Genomic DNA, 26,695 nt, shown 5'->3' on the forward strand with positions numbered 1-26,695 from the left:
ATAGAAAAGATATTGTTTGATTAGATAAAAATCTCATATTAACACATTAAAAATTGTTTGAATGTTTGAAAAATGCCGACTTAAGTTGTAGACTTTAAAAACAGCAATACTTTCTTGGCATATTAGACCTACAGCTTTCAGTCCGAAATTGGTGAAGAAGTATTTTGTGGTCCATTCTTCCTTAAACACACGACATTCAGAGTCAGTATTTATTTATTTATTTTTAGCCTGACCCATTTTCAGTCAATGAAAGTGTTTAGCGGGCCGCATATGGCCCACGGGCCATAGTTTGCCTACCTCTGATATAGGGCATCAATGTGATTGTGCACACCAACGTGCAAAACAGCATGCGCAAAAGCGTCATATAAAAAAAAAACACCTCATGCTCGTTTTTTTGTTTTGACGCGCCACGTCAAAGCCATCTCCACCAATCAGATTGGCACTGTTGTTCATGTGCACGGAGCTGCTGAAGTTACAGTAAACGGCACTTGGAGGCGCTCATGCGCAAAACTTGAAGAAGATGCCCAGAGGCGATATGAACGTGGAGCTGCTGATTGCGTTGGTGACCAATTGTTATTTCGATATTGCCAGAGCTGGAGCTGCTGCTTGAACCATCCATAACAACAAGCGTATCAACTTTGCTTCTTCTGTGTTACAAGCAGGTGTCAAAAGCTTAAAGTTGTGTAGCACCATCTAACATCAAGGAGTGATTTAATATACTCTTCCGCTTGATGCCAGTGAAAATCGCTTGGCTTGTGTATTGCAGTCTAATCCTCAAAATAGAAAACGCGTCAACAATGCGCCTTAACACACCTCCTTTCTAGACTGGAACATCCATGAGTCCAAAAAGTGGCGCAAACGGATTTGCTATTTAAACAATGTAATAATGGAAAATGTAATTGGCAGAAAATGGGAAATGTAGGGTTGTGCTGGTCTAAAAATATCCGTCTTGCGCCTTAAAGATAGGCATTTAGATTGGGGTGTATGATAGGGCCCTGGATGTGCAAATATAAAGCCAACTTTACTAGTTCATTTCAGCAATTCCTATTGTTTTACAAGTTAAATTCAAAACTTTGGATGCATACATAACAGTTTCACTTATCTTAATTATATTCAGCATTCCAGGTCTGATTTAGTAAACATGATCAGGAATGTGAATATGTGAATCTGAAATATTCTATGAACTTTCATATATATGCATCTGTGTGTGTGTGTGTTTTTCAACAGTCTGATAGCTACTACTGTATGGCTGTTCCTGTCCCAACCTCACGGGAGGCCTATATTGGTGAGTAAAGGTTTTATTAACTGTAGTAAGCACAATTTCTATATAATTTCTATTAAATAGCTCAATAAACTACTAATTAGCTGCTTATTAACAGTTCGTAAAGTAGTCGTCCGGTTTAGGTATTGTGTAGGATTAGGGTTGTAGAATAAGGTCATACTTTATACGTTCTAATAAGCAGCTATTATCCTTATAGCAGTGTAACGTACAGTCTGTAGATAAAACTACGTATTGATTTAAAAAAAAAACGATCTGGGTTCAGTCTAAGAGGACAGTTACGATCACCTGGTGCAAGGAAGTCTGCTCTGAGCATGTCTGGGGGACAATTCAATTACGCCGGGACACTTAGGCCCCGTTTACACTAGTGCGTTTTAGTTTTAAAACGGCGTTTTAGAATGAAAACGATCCGCGTCCACACTCGTGTTTTACCCAGCGTTTCTGAACTGCTCTCCGTCCACACCAAAACGCTGAAAACGCACATCACGTGACCACACACACACTCTCAGGCAAGCGCTGCAGCCAATCTACCCAGATGAAAGCTGTGCTTGTCGGACTTCTCATCAAGCATCTCCCACTGGATCTAATCTCACTATATTTATTAAACGTGATATTTCATTCATCTTGTTATCTTTATCTAACGACATATTCCCTGACTTTGGTCATTGGAATCTATTACTTGTTCTCAGGTAACGTGTTTTGGCTGAGCGCAAAGATAAGTTAATGATTAATGTAAGCACGTGGCCTATTCTGTATATTGACTGATCGCTTGCCTTTATTTCCTATAATGTATAAACTTATTTATGTTATACTTATAATGGCCATTATCGATTATTAAAACTGATAATAAGAGAGGGTTTCGTATTTTCACTGAAATTGAAAGGAGGCAGTTGTTATCGGCTCCGTTTTCTTATAAATATGCACACAGTGAAGATGACGCTCATATATGCAGCACGACACCTCAACATTTCTGCTGTCTGTTAAGTTGCTAATATTAAAATGAAAATAGGCATTTCTTTATATCATGTTTACATTTTATTGTTGAGAAAGGGAAACAACGTAGCCAGGGTGATGTGAATGAAGTTATAAAGTACACTGTTCCCTTTGAAGATTTACCCGTGTCCTCGGTATAGTCTGTTTTCCATATTAAACTGAAAAGAAGAGACTGCAGCCTTGAACAAACTTGCGAAGTCTTAACTTACACAAAGAAGATGCAGGACTGAACTGTGTGTGGGCTACTTAATATTGAGGAAAAGCCCCAATTAGAGAGGCGAATGTCTGCAGCCCCGCCTCCGTTTTCAGATGTCTCCGTTTTCCATCATCCACACTGAGACGGAGCAGCAGCGTTTCAGAATGAAAACGGCCTCTCCAGCGTTTTCGAAACGCTCCGTTTTCGGCGCTCGAGAACTCCGGCGTAGTGGACGGATGCTGTAACCGTAGCAAAACTTATGCGTTTTCAAACTAAAACGGATTAGTGTAAACGGGGCCTTAGCAGACTGGCCTGAGTCCCTCTTTCCAAACTTCAAAGGAACATGGCAGATAATGTAAAAGAGAGGCAAAAGCCCATTCTTTGCCTCAACCTTCTGCCCACACACACAGACATTCCTCAATATTAAACAAACAAACATTTAGAACCCAAATTTCTTTGTTTTAAGTACACCTAACTTTTAATTTGTGTAATCCCTCATATAACCTGTACGCCTTGTACTTTTGAGCCTGTTAAAGCATCAATAATGTAAGAAATCCTGAATCATGTTGATATTTTCCTAAAACTTTCGTGTTTGGTATCGATATGTTCCTCCGGCCGATTTACAACACATGATGCGTAGCGCATGATCATAATCACCACGGCTTACATTATTTAATGCTCTGAGTTAATGTCTCTTCGCATGCTTCCGGGCGGACCCTTAGTTTGCATATTAGCGGTTCAGAGACAAAGAAAATCTCCCGCTCAAACTTTGCCAGGAGACTATTGGTCAGTCAGTAGAAAAAGGGGTGTAACCAGACCAACAGTTAAAGGGCCATGAAACCCCCTCGTTTCAGCAGCGTGTTTTTACACCTCTATTTTGGAAAAAGTCAGAAAAGTGGGCGTGTCCAGCTCTGTTTAAGGGGGGGTGTCAGAGGAATTAAAGAGGGATGGTGTGGGAGTGTGTATTTCGGCACCCGCTGAGTTTCAGAGTCAAAACACACACACACACACACAGGAGAAATTGACTGTGTTTAAATGGACATCTGTAGTCAAATTATTTGCCAAATTATTAAATGTTGGACTTTAACTGCAGTTTGGCTCTTTCATTCAGGGAATTCAGTCATGTCCCTCGCGACAAACGAGATGTTTGATTCGAGGAACTGCTCTAAGCGTGTATTTTTCATGCAATGTTTGATACCGCACGGCGAATGAGAGAAAAAAAAACCCTCTGCGTTTCCCGGAAACTTAGATGCAAAAATAAAAATCCTATAAAAGGTTAAAGTTTGGTTGTGGTGCTAGCATGTTTACACTCAATAGTTAGTTCGATACGAACAAACTGAATAAACAAAGAGCACTGGTCGCTCACTTACCAGACAGGACAATCACCAGCAACTAGAGCCGCGTCTTTATTAAGAGGAGACTACAAGCGAATCCGGATCTCAGCGTTTGCAGATAAGAACAGCTCTCAGGTAAACAATGTTCCTCCTTAGACACGTAAGTTATTGTTGTCGAGCGTCGCGTACACTGTTAATCCACGCGTGACTCCAGCTGCGCTCTCACAGAGAGAAAATGAAAACAAAACTTAACTGCAGCAAACTATAAAAGTTTCACGCTTGTTTTGCCAATACAACGTGGCGTGTCTGTCGTCTAATCACTGTGACAGTAATGAATATTAATGAAGTTGCACAATAGAGCGCGCTGATTGGTTTGAAACAAGCCTTACTCATGCATTAATGCATCACACTGTAAGACGTAATAAGACACACTCTGGCACAGACGTCCAGTCTGCACGCTGGAATACAACGCTATTATCTCATGGTCGTGACGCAGCTTCAAAAAATCATTTCAAACCGGAAGTACGAATTTGCTTGAAATAACGCGAAAACAACCAATTTACACTTTTTAGTGAAATATAGGTGTCCTAATAGTGTTTTTAGCAGTGTGGGACACATATACGACTGTCAACAGTTTAAAAAATGTGTTTTGGTGTTTCGTGACCCTTTAAAACCCAAACTACGCCCAAAGCTCAGGGCAGAACGGCCCGGAAAAACTCTCTAAGAGGCTGCCCCCTTTGAGGCGGCAAAACGGAAGGTAATAAGCCAGTAGTAAATGGTTTGAATTGTTTCTTAACTTTAAATCTTTAAAAGAAGATTTATTAAATAAATTAAACCTAAACATGAGAGTCACAAAATAAAGTATCTACAAATAAACAGGATCAAAAAACAACAAAGAAAAAAACCCTCATAAATGTACAATAAATTATTTATTTATTTTTTTTAAATGAGTGCTTGTTCTGTACTGTTTGGACAGGGAGGCTTCGTCGCCCTGAATTTGTTAACTGTGATCCTGGTGATGAAATGAATGTTTAATCTGACCAGGCTTTAAATATAATCTCGTTCAGGCCAGTCTCTCCTTTTTAATTTTCATTTACTCAAAGAATCATAGTATAAACTCTCCATCCTGCTGTGTGCTTAAGCAGATATTTACATAAGTCATCTAGGCCAGTGAATCCCTGTAATATTGAAACTTGAGCAGCAGTGGCCGAGGGTTAACGGCAGGCTGTTTGTTGTTGTTATTCTCTGCCAATAAAAATCTTTATTCATACAGCGGATTAATGGTTGCAGCTGGTGGAGATCATTCATTCTGCTTTTAGAGATGATCTGATTCCCTTTTTTATATTCTTTTCTTTACAACATGCTAAAGTGTATGAAATGCTAAACAACATGCTAAAGTGTATGAAATGTGCTATATAAATAAACTTGCCTTGCCTTGCCTTGCCTAAAGTGTCTCTATTATCCTAGTTTAGAGGTTCATTATATTGATCCTAGACCACAGAACCAGCGATAAGGAAGTTTTAGAAATCTGAGATTTATACATCATCTGAAAGCAGAATAAATAAGATTTCCACTGATGTATGTACCCTATTACATACCCTATTAACTTACTGTAACTGCATAATGGCTGTGTCCAAATGACTTGCTTCGAATTTGTACATTTCCGCAAGTGTGTATTGTGTTACACTGCAGTGATGTTTGGAGAAAACACACACTGGTTTGCAAAATAACAGGCCCACCCACACTTATGCATGTATCTGAGAGATACATTATGTTTGTCTTGCTACTGCCATCAATCAAGCATCTCATCTATTATTCATAGCTATAACAGACGGAGATAGAGGCCTTGTCTGTAGATATCTATCATTTCAGTGTGGGCAGCATATTAATGCTCACAAAAGCAAACAGCATTCACCCTTTCAGACCCTTTACAGATGTTTCATGCAAAGCTGCACTGTAAACGATTATTTGAAGCTGTAATTGAGATCATTAAAAACAACTGTTCGAAATTTTATCGTAAATTTTACTTGCTAATTTTCAATCATATGCGTAAATTACTGAGCAAAATCTTTTCCAGAGGCCCAGATATACATATATACACCTCATCACATCAGAAACATTGATTTATTCATTTTCTTTTCGGCTTAGTCCCTTTATTAATCTGGGGTCGCCACTGCGGAATGAACTGCCAGCTTATCCAGCACATGTTTTAGGCAGCGGATACTCTTCCGGCTGCAACCCATTACTGGGAAACATCCATACACACTCATTCACACACATACACTACGGACAATTTAGCTTACCTAATTGACCTATAGTGCATACCAGCGCTCAAACCAGCGACCTTCTTGTTGTCAGTCGACAGCGCTACTCAATGCAACACCGCGTCGCTCATCAGATACATGTGAATTTAGTAATATGTTATATATGGGCTGCACGGTGGCAAAGTGGGTAGCATGTTCGCCACACAGCAAGAAGGTCGCTGGTTCGAACCTCGACTGGGTCAGATTCGCTATTTGTATCGATTATATACATTTCAGTAAAAATATAGACTAATCTTATCAGAGACAAATGCAGAGGACACAAACACTGTTGCTTTAAACAATTCTTTCTAATTAAAGCTTGTATCAGAGCTACAGCAAGAATTTGTCAGTGGTGGCTCTTTAGAGAGTTCAGCTGATTGTTGCGAAGCACTGACAGATGCCACACCAACTCATGAGGGCATTGAAATGAACGGCCCTTTGTATAGCACTTTATACAATAGATTCCTTTAAAATCAGAAGTTTAAAAGTACTAAATTAAATAAATATTGCTACTTTTAGTTAGAATTGTACGATTTTAGTATGAAGAAGCTCTCCAGTGTGCTCTTGTTTTTAATTGTTCATAAACTTCTTGAACCAAACAAGTGAACTAGCCTAGATTTCCTTGTCAAAGAACACACCATCACCTAGAATTTACATAATTAACTATTTTTTGCTAAATTTGTTTCCATTTTCTTGCCTAAGCGAACTTTTCTGGAAACATAGTAATATAAAATAAACAATGATCGTTATTGTGTCCTTAATTCGATCACGTCTGTTGTTCCTCAATTTTGCTCGATAAATAATTTATTTTGAGTTTAAATAACTCTACACTTTTCTGCCAGTTTAGCTTCCGTAAATGATCAGAAAATATTCCATCTTAATGTAAAGCAAATCTTTTCAAAGTTCTAAAAAAGAAAAATCCCCAATGTGAAATAGGTGCGTTTCCATCAAGTGTTTAGAGCAGCTGACTGTAGTATTGGTAACCTGGCAACCAACAATTAGCAAGGCAAGCTTAATGGAGACAGCTATTAGTTAGTGGGTGTGCTGTTCACTAAGTCAAAGTTTATACAGCAAATGAAATTCCATCTTCCATTTTTCACATTAACCTTTTTAGCATTAAAAAAATTAAGAGATTTTTTTAATATTACTTTCACATTTTTGGTGTTTCCATCATTCGTTTGTCATGTGATACAATAAAATAGAATATTTATGGTGAAACCCAGATATTGTTCGTTTGCAGAAAAGCTATGACATTGCAATCATGACAATTTATCAAGAAATTTCAGATCGTCATTAAAGATGTTCATCCTACCATCACCGTATTCTCTATAAGATTACCAAGTTTACCTTAAAATCATCTCTTCTCTTCTCAGTGGACTTTGTTCCCCATGCCAGTATGGACACAGCCCACCACATGATTTTATATGGCTGCAAAACCCCTTATGCTACTCAAGGATACTGGTGAGTTCCCTCTGATATTTTTATAAGCATTTTCATTTGCAGACAAAACTAAAGTGCCGCTTTACAAGCACTGTCAATTCAAGACAACATTTGTTATGTTGATTTACCTTATTCTAATATTCTAAAGTAATCAGGTTTCAGTGCATCCCACTCCTCTTGCCACTTATTTAAAATGTAAACGTTGATAAAAGGTCTCATTTCTGAAGTTGGAGTTCACCACTTGCTTCAATGCGTCCTTAGCAGCTGCATCAGCCCGCTCATTTACTAAAAGCCTAACATGTCAGGGAACCCAGCAAAAAAATGATGTGATAAAACTGGTTTCGTAGATGGTAAACTTAAGTTAAATATTAACAATCAAAGAATGACACCTGGAGGCATGATTTGGAGTCTGTAAAAATGACAGAGACTGTTAGAAAGATGTTGAAATTCAGCTTTGAATCATGGAAATAATTACATTTTTAAAAATATTTTTAAACAGAAAAGCATTATTTCAAAACTGTGTTAACATTTCACATTATTACAATATTTACAGTATTTTGGATCGAATAAATGCATCCTAGGAACGCATTAAAAACATTTAAAGGGCACATAGTTTAGCCCTTTTTTATGATTTAATATTATTATTATGGTTTTTCTGAGAGTGCCAGTTTAGGTTCAGTTCAAAACACAGTTCAGATCTTTTTACTATAATGTGTTCAAAAGTGTTATGTTAGGGTGTGTACACAGCTCGCTGTTTTAGGGGTGTGTTGATTCACATGGAAAATTTGTTTTAAATTCCTGCCCAACGTAACAAGGGGGCGGAGCCAAGAGCTCTCCCGCTCTGTGTTTGGCAACAGACAGGCAGACAGAGAGAAGCAACATCAGCATTCAGCCGTACAATTACGACTCGGACACAGACCAAGCAGAAAGTACACAATCATTTGTGTCTTTGTATAGTTTTACAGTCGACTGTGTGCTAGTTTAAAGTTCCGAGCTTGTACACCGAGACACATAACCACGCACACTGGATTAACTTTGACGGATGAACTGAATGACCCGCTCAGAGCCGCGACACGGCACTCCAGACACAGACATTCGCATGTTCAGATGGCGCTCTGTGGCGCGGCAGAAATATGAAGTGTCCCGAATCCTGGCTGGTTTAAGATGGACGCAATGAAAAGTACACTAGTTTGCAAACCTACCTACAAACAAACTAAGTTACAAACAATAATTCCGATTACAGCGATCATGTGGTGAAAGCTGATCTTGTGTTGAGCCCAATGAGCCTTGCATCTAAAAATAGAGCAAGGGTGTTCCTTTGGTTATATCACTTTGACTCGCACGCTGAAAATGGTGGATGAGAAACGACAAACTGAGGATATGGTGACGCGCGCCTGTCAATCAATATTGGTGGGTGGGGGGACCGCACTTCTACGTCAAGTTGCGGTCGATCTAAAAACTGCTACAATTAGTCCACCGTTTTTATGTTGTTAAATTTTAAAAAAAAAGGACTGTGTGCGTTTATATCACCCCAATCGGACGGTCTATACACTATACCTACACACATGTCTGTCCAAACAGCTTGAAAAGTAGATTTTTCACCATGGGTGCTCTTTAACAAATCAACTAAACCTGGTATTTTTAGGTTTTTTGCTGTTTAAATGATAGGGGTGTCAAAATTAATCATTTCTTCGGTGCACTGCCATGCAGACGCGGACAATTCGGTATCGGTTCATTAATAATCATAACCGGTTATTACTGACGTCATTTACCTCATATGCGCTCTGTCGCGAGGGAGGCGATCGCGAGTATTTACAGCGCTTCAACTACTTAAAACTCATAAACTGTGCACAATTTCACTGTGTGTGTTTGCTGGATCAGTCTTTCACTGACATATACAACAATAGCCCCTATTTCACTGAGATCGAGAGAATGAAAGTAGCCTACTCCATTTCTCTCTCTCTCTCTCTCTCTCTCTCTCTCTCTCTCTCTCTCTTTCTCACACACACAGTGGCCCATTTGACCTGCTGGCGTGGTTTTTCTTCTCTTCTCGGCTGTTTTACAGCGTTACTTTTGCATACAGAAACGAGCGCGTGTCTGCAGAGTTTTCTCCACCGTGTCTATCATACATCAGCTGTGAGATCGCCGCTGCCACCTGCCGCTGATCAGTATCACTCATCTATGAAGAACACAGCGCGCAAGAGCCAATCGCAACCGTTTTTTTTTGTTTTGAGGGTGTGACCAATCAAAGGGGTGTAAGAGAACTAGACAAGAATCAGAAATTGAGCTAGATATTTATATTTGTTTATATTATTTGCTAAATGCTCGTTTTGTTTAAAGTTACAGTTTATATATCTGACTGTATTAAATGAGAAAATTGTATTACAAATAGTATATAAATATAAATATATTCATACATTTTAATACAAGAAATGCTGCTGTGAAGAAAATATAAAACTGTGTATGGAAAGCATCATCAATGCACCGTGATGCACCGAAATATCGAATTGAACCGAATCGATGGCATGATAATCGTAACCGAACCGTGAGACTAGTATAGGTTCACAGCTCTATTAAATGACATAAACAATTGCACAAATTGTATTTTCAGCTTTAACAGACAAAGTGGTTCATTGTTCAGCGTTAAACATTACTCCTATCACTGTTTTATGCGTCAGCCATTAATAAACTCATGTTGGGTTTGCTGAAGATTGAACACACTGTGACCTTGCGACACACTGAAACATTGATCTCTGTTTGCTTTAACTGAGAGTGAGTTTCAGCTGAGATTACAGAACCTGTTTTTCCAAACCAATTACAAATGGGTGTGAGACGGTAGGAGCGTTCGGGAAAAAAGAACATCTTATTTTTGCACTGCTACTACTTAATAGAGAGTTTGTAGTACTTCTTGCATTACTACTACTACAAGAAACAACAGTTTTCAGTCTCATACATCTCATGTGAAGCATACATATATTACTATTTTACCGTTTTTGCTGTTAACACAAAGTAAGTTTACAAAGATAATGTTTTCAATGTAGTAGTCATACAATTTAAAATCATCTTATTCTTCTTCTTCTTCTTCTTCTTCTTCTTCTTCTTCTTCTTCTTCTTCTTCTTCTTCTTTGGCCTTAGGCCCGTATGGTTGCGTAACAACTTTTTTTACACGTTCCGGTCGGCCTGTCGTCTGGGCCTGTCACCCTCATAAACTCATACACTCACACACTACGGACAATTTAGCCTACCCAATTCACCTGCAGCATGTCTTTGGACTGTGGGGGAAACTGGAGCACCCGGAGGAAACCCACGCGAACGCAGGGAGAACATGCAAACTCCTCACAGAAATGCCAACTGAGCCAAGGTTCGAACCAGCAACCCAGCTGGTTCTTGCTGTGGGGCGACAGCACTACCTACTGCGCCACTGCTTCGCCCCACAATTTGAAATATAAGTTGTGCAAATGGGTCAGGAACAGTTTACCCAGAAATAAAAATTCAGTCATCATTAAGGCCCAATCCCAGTTTTAGCCCTTATCCCTTACCCTTACCCTCTGTTTTGTGCATACCCGTGAAAGGGCATGGCTGTCCCAATTCTCTTTAGCTTGAAGGCATAGGGCTATGGGGAAGGAAACCCACGCGAATTATATTGTGATGTAAATTATTAAGTGAGAAAACTGTGTGCGTGGCTTGTTTTGTCCACTGATTGGATGTAGTAAAGTAGGCATTTCATTCAGACAGATTTGTGAAATTGGTTTTAGAAGAGTTACTACAGCCTATCAGACACCTCCTCCTCACCATTTCTGTTTGCTGTCAAAACTAAAAGTTGGAGGGGCGTGGTTAAGTATGTAAGCCACACCCCAATACCTCAAAATAACCAAATCTGAGAATTTAACTGAAAAAAACAAGAAGTGCATTTTCATATTTTAATCTTAGATTGCAAGAGCAAACTATTTCTTTTTCTAAATAACATCCACAGTTGAATTTTTCACCACAAAACTGGCAGTGTGAGCTAAAAAAATGCTTAGTTTTGATTTCATTTGTATTTTGCAAATGCCTTTTTTTTGTAGATGCCTTTTTAAAAATAACCTAACTCCCAAATGATCTATGTGTCACAACTGCAGCTTCCCCATAGAAAGAGAGCGAAAATTAATAAACCTGCCAGTTGCCACGGCAACCGTTTGCACCTTGACAACGGTATCTGAGATGACCTAAAGAGAAAGGGAGTGGCTCTCATTCTTGTTCTCTCTCCATGGGCTTGAGTTTAGATGAGAAAAAAAACAATAATTATGTAAGAAACTGTCAGTCATATTACAAACTGATAAATGAACCGAATACATGTCAATGCTAATTAAAGCTTTCAAATAGGCACATTTTTTCACAGTGTTCTTTCCTTGTCTGTTGTCTTCACTGTACATCGCGTATGTTGCCATATCTAGAAGCTTTTGTTTTTAATGTCACCCATGACTTATAAAAAATTCATCATTGAGAGACTACAGTGTGTGATGTGAGGCTTCAGAAGCATTTTGGTTCAGTGTGAAAATAGGTTAATTATAGCAAATCTGCAAAAAAACAAATGTCATTTTGCAGCACCAGTACTGTGGAATGATGGGATGTTGGGTTCTGTGAGGAGAACATGTGTGGATAATTACAAGTCTGAATTGTGAGATGAAAAAAAAAGTCACTTTTTTATTCTGTGATCTTAGCAAGTATCTACAGATCTGTTTCGGTTGTGATACATATATCTTAAGAAAAAAAATGCATTAAATACGCACATGTTCTCCATGTGGATTAATCCTTAAAGAACAATATAAATGATAAATTATCCTAAATATATTTATAGAGATGGTATATAATTTCACTCACCTGGGAAACAGAGGCCACGTGAATGGTATGTGGGCACAATTAAGTGCTCACAGCATGCCATATCATCTGATAATTATAGGAATTATTCCAAAAGCCAATTGACTTTGTAAAGCCACATAAAACAAAACAAAAATACGATGTATCTGCTGAGATCAGCGGCTAATTAGCCAGAATCAGCTGAGGTTACGAGACAGCAAGCAGAGAGACCTAGCGGTCACTCAAGTGGCCACACCCTTAATTATGCAGACTTAAATATAACTTAATAAAAACGAAACAGGTGAGTTTTTAAAAAAAAAAGAAATCACCCCCTTACAGTTGTCATGACGGGTAATATTAGCTATATACGCCAAAACCATTGTTTGTACCAGGCTGTAAACCTGTTTTTATCAGCTGTAAAAGTGACCAATTTACCATTGCAATCAGTGAACATCTAGCGAGCCCCCAAAGGCAAGTCGATGAATTGCAGTTTTAGTTAATTCCATATTGGCTTCTCGAGGGAGAGCAGGAGATTGCCGCTTGATCTTAGTTATCCTCTGTTCATGTAAAGCTATACTCAATCAGGCCAACACCCATCCAATCACTAACCATTTATTTCAATAAAAGTTTTTAAGAAACATTGATTTACTCTATTCAATTATTAATGATTATGATTTAATTATCTTCCTTACAGTAGTGTTTGTTTTAATGTTTTTTTTTTAAGGTTTTAACTTGGCCATTCAAGAAATCTTTAGTGTTTAGTCTTGTGTAAGTCTAAAATTTCATTCATTCGGGTCTTAAAATGGTCTTAAAAACGTCTTTAAAAAGTCCTCAATTTGACTTGATGAAACCTGTAGATACCCTGGGTAAATGATGTTCTTCGTAATGAAAATTAGCTGCTGGGCTTGCGTTATCTTTAATTTGTGTTTCATCATTTGCACAATTGTGCAAGAACAGTCTCACACTGTTTTGTAAATTTCGGCTTGTTTTTTGGTTGAATCAGAACATGGTATTACATGGTATTACAAATATTACAATTAGCGGAAATGTCTATTTTGTGTAGCTACAATATTGCAATGTTTTGTATGTAATGTTAGATCACGCTCTCCACGCCAGATAAATAAGATCCAGCCCTGGATCTTGTCAGGAAATTTCAGTTTCTGGACAACATGTCAGCAGAGTTGCCAATGCCTAAACCTGATAACCAGTATTCAACTGAATTAACAGTCTACTATCAATATAGGGGTTGACTGTTGAAGGAAACCAAAGAGCAGAAGTAGAAGATGAAGTAATCTTAGTTGCATGTGTTCCGGTGCGCTCTCATACTTTATCTTAGCAGTACAAATATAACAAATGTCATTATACATCAGGCCACAAGACCTTGAATTAGAGACATACTCTCATATCAGTGGAGAGGAACATTTCATGAAACACCATCACTATAAGACTAAACCAGGGGTCAGCAACCCGCGGCTCTAGAGCCACATGCGGCTCTTTAGCGCTGCCCTTGTGGCTCCCTGGAGCTTTTTCAAAGATGTTTAAAAATACAAACAGATGGGGGAGGTTAATATATTTTTTTGTTTTAATATGATTTCTATAGGAGGACAAACATTTTTAACGTTTTCAAATGCTGTCAAAGTGTGTAGAATTAATATTTAATTTCAACATTTCTGTCAACGAAGATTTGCGTCATAGCCTGCGACACACGTTTCTATCAGCAGGGTGGGATGCCAGGCAGGTGGCTGTTGTAAACAAACCAGGAGATTATAAAGCATGGAAAACTGTTCAAAGATGGTATGACATATTAGAACACCTATTTGCAAACTTTAAAAACAAAACCAAGATAATACAAAAAAAATAAAGATATACCTTTCTCCACTAAGACAGTGAAGGAAAGGGATATTAAAATGGTAGGTAATATCACCGATCAGCAAACCAAGGACATTAATTTAGTGCCAGCATACTCAATTGCCTGTGATGTGACCGATATTCAACGCGTTTTTTTGCAGGTATGTGAACTCTGATGGGCTGCAAGAAGAAATTATCAAATTAATAACACTAAAAGACAAGAGGCTGTGCTGAAGTGTTTTAATGACAACAAAATAAACACCAACCACCTGATTTCAGTGGCTATTTAATCATGAAGGCTCATTATGTATTTGTAGCCAATTTAGTCATTTTTATAGTAGGCTAATATAGCTAATATAGATACATACAGCATGTGTTTCCTTCATTATAAAGCTTATATAAGGCTTTAAATCTTTTGTGGCTCCAGACATATTTGTTTTTTGTTTTTTTGGTCCAATATGGCTCTTTCAACATTTTGGGTTGCCGACCCCTGGACTAAACAATAGGGTTTAAAAAATTAACAGGGGGGCTAATAATTCTGACTTTAACTGTATTTATTTAGATATTGTTGTTAAAAATGTGGAGTTTAATTGGAGAAAGGGGTGCTTGACAGGTGTCAAATATTAGAAAGGGGCTGCACACATCAAAAAGTTTGGGATCCACTGATCTAAAACAACATTTTAGATCTTTTATTGTGGGATTGGTCTGCTGGTTTGTCAATTAATGCCCATCACACTCTTTTTTTGTTATCACATGATCTCCTAACAAAACCAGATGCCTTTTTTGATTTGCATGCTGGAATTGATTCAGTAAATGTGTTTCCATTGTAGTTTATGCACATTTATTCTTATCGGGTGGAAAGTTGATCTTAGTCAGCCATTTACAAAATTGATGCACGTCTTGGTGGATGGGCAGTACACATGAAACACACACACACACAAAAATGAAAACAAAGAACAACCCAAAAGGATCATTTCTGACATATTTGTTTCTGCTTGTGTGCTCAGGGATTGCGGGAAAGAGCTGGGGACCTGTCGGGATCAGGCCAAGATCATGTACGCCTGGGCCAGGAACGCTCCTCCAACCAAACTACCCAAAGGTGCTCGCCTATTCCATATCACTTCTCCCTCATCTCAAAATGCCTAATTGAAGTATGAAATGGATAGTTCAGCCAAAATGAAAAAATACCTCAGTGTTTACTCATATTCAATTTTTTCTGAACTTCATTAGAGTTCTTTCTTCTGTTGAACACAAAACAACATATTCGGATTAATGTTGGTAACTAGCAGCCATTGACATCCGTAGTATAGAAGTCAATGGCTGTGCTTTCCAAAACTTTTCAAAATATCTTTTTGCGTTCAACGGACGACTCAAAAACTGATGAATGTCCCAAAAAAGTGGACGATGAGTAAATAATGACAGAACTTGAACTTTGCTGTGTGTTTATTTTACCAGATAAAAAAAAAACCCATTGAGATCAAGATTTCATTTACAAGGGTGACCTGGCCATGAGGTCCGCAACTCACCACTTATGAAAATAATAATAATAAATCAAATCAAATCACTTTTATTGTCACGTCATCAGCAGCACGTGTGCTATGATGAGTGAAAAGCTTAGGTGCTGGCTCCAGACAGTGCAAAATACAGCAAATACAACGACAGTGAAAAATACAGACAGTGCAAATACAACGACAATGTGAAATTGACAGCGATATGTACAACGAATAGGCGTCCACATAGTTGTAGGCAGTATTGTTTCAAGTATGGGTTAAGTGCAGTGCATGCTACATATTGATGGTGTGCAGTGAGGGGTATGGAAGACTCTGTGTGGGGTGTGTTAAGTGTTCATCAGCCTGATAGTCTGTGGGAAGAAACTTTCCTTCAGCCGGCTGGTACGTGATCGGATGCTGCGGAACCCTCTGCCTGAGGGTAGCAGAGAGAAAAATCTATGGCTTGGGTGGCTGGAGTCGCTGATAATTCTCATGGCTTTCGTCATGCACCGTCTGGTGTAGATGTCCTGGAGGGAGGGAAGCTCACCTCCTACTATGCGTCCAGCAGTTCGCACAATCCTATGTAGGCCTTTGCGATTGCTGCTGGTGCTGTTTCCATACCAGGTGGTGATACAGCCAGACATGATGCTCTCCACAGTGCTAGTGTAGAAAGAGTCGTGGAGGTGGGGGGTCATTCCAAACCTCCTGAGACGCCTGAGGAAGAAGAGGCGTTTGTGTGCCTTCCTCAGCACTGCGTCTATTATTAATACAAATCTACTAATAATATTAATAATAATAAATAGAAAATAAAGATAATATAAAAAAGACAGTTTAGTTGTTCACCTATACCACATTAGAATATATTAAAAACACATACATTGAGAAATGGACTGTTGTTGTTTGTTAAAAAGGATAGAGCGAAACGATGTAATTGGGATGAGCTCAGATATTTTTAGATAGGACTGAAGAGTATTCCAGGATGAGGGGGCGGCATGACTAAAGGTCAAACTATCTGAACGCAAGTTTTCAAAACAGATGGATCTTGACTGACCACTTGTGGTCAGATAACAGTAAATGCATGATCATACCAGGTGTAAATATCATTTAGCATCTTGATTTAGCATCATCCTTTAGAAAGAAGCATCTTGAACGAGTTTTTGTTGTTGTTGTTGTTTTTTTTCAGATGTTGGCTTTAAAGTTGGAGGAGACACAAGAATTAACTACTTTGTGCTGCAAATTCACTATGGTGATGTCAACAACTTTAGAGGTACAGTAAACACTCATGTACCGCGAATCCAGAGCTAAACATTGTGGGATCTGCATGCTTTGATCCACCGAAAGCTGCTGTGTTTTTATCTGCAATGGCAGAGAGAAGGTTGTGGCTAATGTGTATATCTCGTCTTGACTGTAGATCATCATAGAGACTGCTCAGGACTCTCTTTAAGAATGACTTCCAAACCGTAAGTTATTTTTATTACAATATCTGGGTCAAACTTTACAACAAGGTTCGATTAGTTCATATATTTACTAACAAACAAATAGATTCATTACAGTATTTATTCATCTTTGTTAACTTTGATTAAAGAAAATAAACTCATTCATTGTTTTTGTTATCTCACAGTGTATTAACTAATGTTATCAAGCACAAATTTAGATTTTATAGATAATAAAAGCTGTGTTTATTCTTAGTTCATACTGATGCGAAGTGAGGGAGACATGAACACAGGAGTTGGATCTAAATGTAGTTTATTTAAGAGATTAGTCGAAAACCAGCATTAGGGACGGCTGATGAGAAATTGACAATTAGATACAATTTCGAGATCCCGAAGCACAAGTTTTTTGAAACGCTGCACCAAAGCATGATCCGAAACACCAAGGTCACATGACTAAAGTGTTTCAAAACACCAGGTCATGTGAATAAAGCGATTCAAAGCATGGGCCATTTAATTGCCGTTTTGAGAGCCACGGCGTTTGACTGCCAGCGATGGAAAAATCTCTATGATTCAATGTACTGTATCCTAGTCTTACCTGCCAATACTGGAGTCGGGAGTCTTTTTATTATTTTATTTTGTTTTAAACAGGGCAACACCACTGGTGATCACAATAAGTACAATACATTACGTAACATTAACTAATGGAGAAGTGTGACAAATACCTGTAACTTAAATATATATATATATATATATATATATATATATATATATATATATATATATATATATATATATATATATAAAATTGTGACTTCAACTGTGTGTGTATATATATAGATAGTTATATATACAGTATTAAACAGGGCAACACCACTGGTGATCACAATAAGTACAATACATTACGTAACATTAACTAATGGAAAAGTGTGACAAATAACTGTAACTAAAATATATATATATATATATATATATATATATATATAATTCTGACTTCAACTTTGTGTGTGTGTGTATATATATATATATATATATATATATATTTTAGTTGAAGTATATATATATACAGTTGAAGTCAGAATTATTATTAAATATTTCCCAAATTATGTTTAACATAAGCATTAATTTTTACAGTACCTCTGATAATATATTTTTTTCTGGAGAAGATCTTATTTGTTTTATTTTGGTTTGAATAAAGCAGTTTTTAATTTTTTTAAACAAATTTTAAGGTCAAAATTATCACCGCTTTTAAGCTATTTTCTTTCAAGATTTTTTGTATTTTTTATTTTATTTTTTTGTCTTCAGAACAAACCATCATTATACAATAACTTGCCTACCCTAACCTGCCTAGTTAATTTGATTAACCTAGTTGAGCCTTTAAATGTCGCTTTAAGCTGTATAGAAGTGTCTTGAAAAATATCTAGTCAAATATTATTATCTGTCATCATAACAAAGATAAAATAAATCAGTTATTAGAAATTAGTTATTAAAACTATTATGTTTAGAAATGTGTTGGAAAAATCTTCTCTCCGTTAAGCAGAAATTGGGAAAAAAAATAAACGGGGCTAATAATTCAAGGGGGCCAACAATTCTGTAGTCATTTTTATTTGAAAACTATTGCAAAATAGGATTATCTGTTATTTATGACTTAAAAAGGATGTTTGAAACCATTTATTTTAAAATATGTTGGTTTATCATAACTGTTTGTGTGATCTTAAAATGAGCTTACAAAAAGAAAGAAGACAGATCAGCATGCATAGTGTTGTGTTGTTTGAACATGAGTAAAAACAGAACGCGCAACTGAATTAGCTCTTGTCAGATTATGTCTGCTATAATTAATTTCGCACTTGCCAGATGTGTGCTTATGAGCTTTGAAAATATGAATGTGTTAATGTAGTCATGACAGAATTTTTATCGATGTTTTTTTTTCATGATTATCATTATAATTAAAGTAAAAGTAAAGTGACTAGTTAAAGTCCTTGATCCTGATTGGCCAATCCAGAGTTCCATGGATGTTACCATGTTGTAATTCACTGCAGAGCACACTTGTGTTCTCATTGATTTTCCTAAAGCGTGTGTTTTATATGCGAGTCGAGTGCAATATATTGACGTCAGCAGCATAATAGACAGCTGTAACAGGTCTGTAAATCAGCCTGAATGCAACAAACATGGAAAACCAATATATAAACAAATCACATATTAGAATCTCCTGTTTTATTTCATCATAATCAAAATAAGACCTTTTTTTATTTCTTTTATGCAGTGAATGATTTATAAAAAAATAAACAAAACAATGAACATTTATCAGGATTGAAAAGTGGTGTTTTTAGAATTTAGTGCTACTGTATGCAGTATTGTTTTGAGGGGGTGGCTTTTTTATTGAATGCCCTATTGTTACTGTAGAATAAAATCTATTTAAAATAAAAAAATATAAATGTTTTGTTTTATGCATTGTAGGTGTATTACATCTTCATATGAGCATTATCTTATTTAAAAATATAGAGATCAATGTTAAATTTAATAGTCAAAGTCTTGTTTTTAGCATAATATATTTACCTTGTTTATTACATTTGATGTAATACGTTAGAGATTCATTATGATGTTTGTGTGTGTGCAGACAGCCCTTTATTGCTGGCATGTATCTGATGATGTCTGTGGACACACTGATTCCTCCCGGGAAAAAAGGTACATTTAAACCTTTGTTTCTATTTATTCAAGTTGATGTGTTTCAGTTTTAGATTAGATCTGCCATTAAAATATATATATATATATATTTTTTTGGTTGTTTAAAGTATTAAAAAGGTAATTTATTGGCTTTACTGGTTTTATAAAGAGCATCTTATTGTTTATGTATTCTATACTACAAATTATTCTTTACAATGGGAAATAGTCTTTAATCTTTTGCTTTTTTGGTAACATTTCAATTTAAAGGGATATAGTTAAAGATGCAGGAGGTGATCTGCCAAAATGCTAACAGCTTAGCATAATATCTTTGGATGGCAGGGGAGGGACTGTGTTTTAAAGCCACGCCTGCTGAAATTGCGAACGCACCGCGACATGACAGCAGACAACCCACTAGTTCATGTCATTCACCAGTTGGAAATGTAGTTGGACGGCGGCGTGCAGGAATTACGCTTATTACTAAGCCATACTTACATGCTATTTCAGAGCGAATATTCAGAGCAGCATGATAAACAGTAAAGGGAGGCTGTCATTGTTCAAAAATGAACCAAGGGGAATATAAAAGCAACTTCAGCTCAGTAAAGCAGGCTTGGTGGAATAGCGCTGTTTACTGATGTTTTGTTGTCAAACTAAATAAAAATCTACATTATCAATGCTGTATATTTCGCCAAACAGATCCGCCATTTTTGCCGCTCATAAACAATCATGATGTGCAACACATTTTTGTTAACTTGCAGGACGGTAACACGTGCAACCAAACGTGCCTACAGACATATTTTGTCAAAGAAGGAAAATGAAAGAAGAATATTTCTGGTCACAGTTTGACACAGACGAGTTAACACAATCCAGCGCTGATGCTGACTGCGAGTGAGAGGGGGGAAAAAGTCATTATGACTTAATCTTTAAACCAATGACTTTTATTAAAATGTTAAAAGGGGTTTTGTGACATAATAATAACAGTGGAGGATTAATTAAATGCATATTTTCAGTGGAGCGATCGATTTAATAGCCTGAAAATATTATTTGACGGAAGAAAAAAACATGATTGGAAAAAACAGCCTATGTCGGTTCTTAAAAAGGATTCAGTCAGTGTTTTCGTTTTGTAATCTAAATTTGTCATTTAGGCGAAAAATATCTTGGGCAGGCCTGTTATTTTATTATTATTATTATTATTATTTAGTTTATTCTATTTTTCTATGCTGTAGGAAACACTGCATGTGCGTGAAGATGCTCTGTTATGTTCTGTATGCTGTTCGCATGATAAAATAAATCAGTATTTTTAAATATTTCTTGTGTCCTACAAGATAGACACCTCAATTATTTTTTTATTAAATAATATTTAAATATTTATCGGTTAACGGTTAATATTAGGCTAACTAGCTGCGGTTGTCTGTTGGTAAAATAAACTGAAATGAGCATCCCTAATGTGGTGTGTTGATTATTTATAACATGACATTTTTGGTGTTCACAGTTACCAATGCAGACATTGCTTGCACTTACACATCTTCCCCGATGTATCCATTTGCCTTCAGGACACACACACACAGCCTTGGTGAGATCATTTTTTTAAATGTGCTTGTAATATTTACATTGTCTGAGTTCTTGTTTAGTTTAGTCTTTGCAAATTCCTTTTTGTGTTTCGATAATTTTGTTTGTCACTGCCCTTCAGGTAAAGTTGTAAGCGGGTACAGGGTTCGAAATGGACAGTGGACTCAGATTGGACGACAATCTCCACTGTTGCCGCAGGTAAGAGTGTGTAGCAATTTCACAGTAAATCTAATTCTAAGACAAATTAAAAGCAATGGTTAGTGTTAAGAAGTAACTCTGAAGTCTTCATTCACTCGTTCATTTTCCTTCGGATTTAGGCTGATTTATACTTCTGCGTCAAGTGCACGTGTATGCTCTGGTGCAGCCCACGCGTGGACCCATAGCCCTCAACGTGGCCGTCAGCGCTAATGTGCACCTCTCAAAAAAAATTTACTACACCTCGCAATGATGCGTAGCGCAAGCTCTGTGATTGGTCGGCTTGGTATTGCTGACAGAGTGGGCGGAGATGAGAGCCGCGCGAGCCCAATGAATCGAGTGTTTACAAGTGTGGAGTTCCGTGAAGGAGCTCCAGATGGAAACTTTTGTTTTGTGTTTAGCCTATGATTAAAGTTGTTGCACGTCCACTGATTCCCGCCTCAAAATGAGCGAGTTTGAGCCTCTTGTACATTAAGGTAGCGTTCAGAAAAAACAAAACACCAGCAAAGAAACTCGACACAGAGGAACATTAACACCTACTGCCAGCTAGCGTTTCTGAAGTGTTATTGCTGAGCAACAGAAACAGCACGCAAAAGTATAAATACACGACAACGCCGGGTCACGCCGATCAGTCGACGCAGAAGTATAAACCAGGCTTTAGGGCATACTCACACTATGTACAGTTGCCTTGAACCGGGCCGAAGCACACTTGTCCATCCTCCCGTCTCCCCCGACGACCCGCGTTCGCATTCGGGCCTGAGCACGCTTACATCATCGATGATGCGCTCTTCAGTTTAAGATGTGCTCTCACTCAGCACAGTGGAGATTTCTTTAGTTATATCGTTTTAGTGGTTTGAGATGCAGTGACACGCAGTCAAATATTTTGCCAAACAGATCAGCCACTTTTGATGCTCATAAACAATCATGAAGTCCTCGTGGTGCAGGAGCTAGGAGGTTTGCTGAAGGTGCAGCTGTTGTGCAGTGAGGGGTTTGCGTCTTTAATAATTCATGACAGTTTGTGTTCATTGAAAATAAAGAGTGATTAATAAACCCATGTGAAACAGTCCCTTAAAAATCACGTCGCGTTTCAGTTTCGGGCTCAGACTTGCTTTGCACTCACACTATAAGCGTACCGCGCCTGAACATCACTCTGGCACACCTCTTCCAACTGGGCCAGAGCCGGCCATGTGAACCGCGCCTGAGCCCGATTCAGAGCACTCACACTTCTCAAACTATCCGGTAAACAGGCCTGAGCATGGTTCGGATAGCATAATGTGAGTACGGCCTTAGTCTCTATTTCAGAGGTTGCCACAGCGGAATGATCCGCCAACAATTCCAGCATTTGTTTTACACAGCAGATGCCCTTCCAGCCGCAACCCAGTACTGGGAAACACTCATACACTCTCATTTACAATTACTACGGCCAATTTAGTTTATTTGATTCAGCTATAGCGCATGTCTTTGGACTGTAGGGGAAACCCGAGCGCCCAGAGGAAACCCACGCGAACACCGAAAGAACATGCAAACACCACACAGAAATGCCAACTGAACCAGCTGGGACTCCAACCAGCAACCTTCTTGCTGTGAGACAACAGTGCTAACCACTGAGCCACCGTTCTGCCCTCTCAGTAGTTTTAGAAAACTAAATCAAACTTTGTAATGTGTAAAATTGTATTCAATATAACTGTGATATTTTGATTAGGCCACTCTATTTGTTTGGCCCACTGTCATGTCAGTTGAAATCATATAAAGATTCTTAAAATACGGTAAAATAAATGTCTGTATCATCATATTTTGATGGTCTTTTTAACATATTTTGTTGAATTTAAGTTACATTGCATCTACAGTACATGCCAACTAATTCACAATAAATTATAAGTAGACTGTTAGGTTGGGGTCAGGGTTAGTGCAAGTTGACATGTACTTGCAAACAGGGCTTGACATTAACTTTTTTGATCACCAGCCAGTGTGGCTAGTGACTAGCATCCCTTTTTGTCTAGTCTATTTGAAAGAGAACCGATCACACCAGTTGCGTTTTTAAGCATGGTTGCTTCAAGCAAGGAAATGGGAGCGCGCATCACATCAGCTGTTGGTGCGAGGGATTATCCTCTCATTCGGTATTCACCTGCTTTCTTTTGCTCGCCTGAATGCTATTATTTTTGTCAGTAGTGCTGCTTCTCGATTCTAAGATCACATTTGCACGCATACTGGACCATCCTTATTGTCGACCTCTGCTGTTAAGAAAACTACAATTTAAAAATTATTTTCAACCAGCCAAAGTGGCTAGTGGTGGTGTCTGTCTAACCCGCCAAAGCTGAAATCTACCCGCTTTTGGCGGGTTGGTGGGTGTTAATGTCAAGCCCTGCTTGCAAAGTTTCTCATAGTCAGTTAAATGTCTGTTGAAGGAGCATATCAGCAGATATTAAGCGGACAGTCTACTAAAACTCAATTGAGAATTATTTGGCATTTTGTTTCAATGCAACTTTAGGCAGTAAAATGTGCAATAGGACTATTCAAAATAAAGTCTTACCAATGTAAAAAATGATAATTGAACCATATTAACAAAAAATAACTGTAAGCAAAAGAAAGCAGATGAAAAACACACCGTGTGTGATAAAGGATGATCACACGCACACGGTTAACGTTAGGCCTATTAATAATCTGTTCAAATAATGGTTAAAGCGAAAGCAATCGGTGCTTGCTCTTGAAAGTAGCAAGACTGTGGGTGCAGGAGCATCACTTTTTGTCTAGTCTAGTTTGAAAGAGAACCGATCACACCAATTGCTCTTTAAGCACGGTTGCTTTTAAGCAAGGAAACGGTAGCGCCCACGCATTTAAACAGTCTCGCGCATCACATCAGCTGTTGGCGCGAGTGATTGTTCTCTCTTTCAATATTTACCTGCTTTCTTTTGCTCGCCTGAACGCAATTATTTTTGTCAGTAGTGCTGCTTCTCGGTTCTAAGATCGCATTTGCACGCACACTGGGCCATCCTTATTGTCGAACTCTGTTTTTAAGAAAACTACAAAAAATTACAAATTATTTGCAACCAGCCAAAGTGGCTAGTGGTGGCGTCTGTCTAATCCACCAGAGCTGAAATCTACCTCCATTTGCAACTGTAAGGTCCACCCAGTTGGCCCAATGCCGGTGTCCACTGGTGGATGAAGGTTCAATGCCTGTTCGGTCTTTCCAGTGCACAATGTTGATTCATATTAAACTTAACTCATATCTGACTCCAATTTTAGTATGAGGTGGTTTAGAATATTAATATATTTATCCTTGTTTTATCTGACTCCAATTATAAAACATTGATAGGATTATTTTGTTTCCTTTCACATTATTTTGGATTATGATTGAATATTGTTTTGATTTGTTATTATACCTTATTCTCATTTACTCAGATTCCTATAGCATCTCGAGTCTTGCACCGGCCAAGTATACAATCTCTTAATACAAGCTTGTCAGTCTTGGTCAATAAACAGAGGCGATTAACCACTCTCCTAAAACGGCAGAACCCTACATTACTCAATTTAGGAGAATTTTATGTGGTCCCCATAGATCTGTTATCTACTTAATCAAGACGAAGTATTTTAATAATAATCGCACAGGATTATACTATTGTAGATGAAGGCCTAAATACCCACATTTAGATTAGTTTCAACAATATTTTGTTGTTCTAAATAGAAAACCCATAGTTGGGCTTTTACAGTCTAAGTATACTTGAATTAATGCCAATTTGTTAGTCGGATCTCTAACAACATTGTATAGCGTGCCACGCTGCTCCGTCTAACATGTTTTAGTCCATTACTAACCTGTACAGTGTCTTGTAGTGCTATTGACACCAACATTTACCAGTGATAATAACACGAGGTTTGAATAATTCAAAACATAATTTATTAGTCAGGTAAATGTATTATGCCAAATTCAATCAGTCAATTCCTAAATGATCAATAAAGACATCAAGTTATCAAAGATAAATCCAAGATTAAAAGATGCATTCCTGACTTTAAAATATACATAGCATGGAGCATAAGCTCCACGTTACGGGCTGATCTGGGTAAGCAGAATCGCCCTTAGCCTTTCTCAAACCTTACCTTAAGTAATCCAAGAATTCCCTCAAGAAAGGGGGTGTGTGCATAACAAAAGGCATTTGCATTTAGTGCTGCCTGTGGAAAAGTCACACCCTTCACAGTGGTTCAAAAGATGCCTGAAGTTATATATTTATTGTTTTGATTATGTCTATTTCTGAGAGAATGAGACCATTGTACCAATCGCACTGAGACATTTCAAATGATATCAAACATGATAGATTAAGTCACTTTGGTTAATTTAGAACATTCAAGCATTGAAATGACCATATGTGTGAGTTGGGGTGGTTGAAGCTGAGTTTCAGCAGACTCAGATGCAAATGCAGCAGGAGCCGGTTTTTCCCGCATTCCCACCTGCTGGGTTGTGGTCAACAGTCTCTGTTTTCAGCTCATGTTTTGAATTGTCAAAGACATCAAAAATATTTGTAATATTTCAATTCTTACACAACTATAGGCAACAAAATGTGCAGCAGGAACCATTAAAATAAAGTCTTACCAATGTTATGTTACCATGCAATAAGTATGTGCAGAACTGTCCAAAAACGTATTTTTTTATTCAAATTTTTTTATGTCAGCCTTAAAGTATTAGTGAAAATGGAATAGTTCCCCCCAAAATAAAACAAATTCTACATTTTATCTGCTGTGCTGTTTATGTTTTAAACATTTTAACTTGCTTGCTACACAATCCTCTGTCTTCAGAAGACTTGGATTGAACTGCTCAATTCGTATGGATTACTTTTACAATCTCATTATGCATGTTTTAAAGCCTAAAGTCTTTAAGTTGATTTTATTGTCAACGTGTCTTGCAGTAGATTTCTTTAATTGAGTGTATTTGTGAGTGTATTTTGAACGTAACATGATGATATTAATTGGCTAAATAAATAAACAAGCTTCGTGTTTTTAGGCTTTTTATCCAGCCACCAACACAATTGATGTAAAAGATGGAGACATACTAGCAGCCCGTTGCGTCTTCACAGGAGAAGGACGAACCACTACAACTCAAATTGGGTAAGTTCATGTTATGACCAGTAAGGG

General features: G+C 37.7%; 1 protein-coding gene and 2 long non-coding RNA genes across 7 annotated transcripts in view; 1 reads left to right on the plus strand and 2 right to left on the minus strand.

Moving 5' to 3' along the window:
- LOC147834982 (uncharacterized) overlaps positions 1-26,695 on the minus strand; it is a 184,121-nt gene that overhangs the window by 119,588 nt on the left and 37,838 nt on the right. The window lies entirely within an intron of this gene.
- pam (peptidylglycine alpha-amidating monooxygenase) overlaps positions 1-26,695 on the plus strand; it is a 94,736-nt gene that overhangs the window by 20,940 nt on the left and 47,101 nt on the right. For all 5 annotated transcript variants that reach the window (XR_015500755.1, XM_087270101.1, XM_087270103.1 and 2 more), the window contains exons 4-12: positions 1,228-1,285; positions 7,479-7,566; positions 15,237-15,328; positions 16,903-16,986; positions 17,131-17,179; positions 19,767-19,834; positions 21,303-21,383; positions 21,501-21,577; positions 26,565-26,668. Coding sequence is in view for 4 of the 5 variants with exons in the window: in XM_087270101.1 (XP_087126227.1) it covers positions 1,228-1,285; positions 7,479-7,566; positions 15,237-15,328; positions 16,903-16,986; positions 17,131-17,179; positions 19,767-19,834; positions 21,303-21,383; positions 21,501-21,577; positions 26,565-26,668 (701 nt within the window). In the remaining variant the exon portion in view is untranslated. The remainder of the gene's footprint in view (positions 1-1,227; positions 1,286-7,478; positions 7,567-15,236; positions 15,329-16,902; positions 16,987-17,130; positions 17,180-19,766; positions 19,835-21,302; positions 21,384-21,500; positions 21,578-26,564; positions 26,669-26,695) is intronic.
- Positions 7,564-15,686, minus strand: LOC147841949 (uncharacterized). The gene is made up of 3 exons (XR_015500808.1): positions 14,726-15,686; positions 10,059-13,828; positions 7,564-9,832 (listed from the first exon to the last, which is right to left on the minus strand). It is a non-coding gene; the product is annotated as an uncharacterized LOC147841949 (long non-coding RNA).

The sequence above is a fragment of the Danio rerio genome, chromosome 10 (genome assembly GCF_052040795.2).
Source record: "Danio rerio strain M-AB ecotype USA chromosome 10, GRCz13ab, whole genome shotgun sequence".
NCBI classification, from domain to species: Eukaryota; Metazoa; Chordata; class Actinopteri; order Cypriniformes; family Danionidae; genus Danio; species Danio rerio.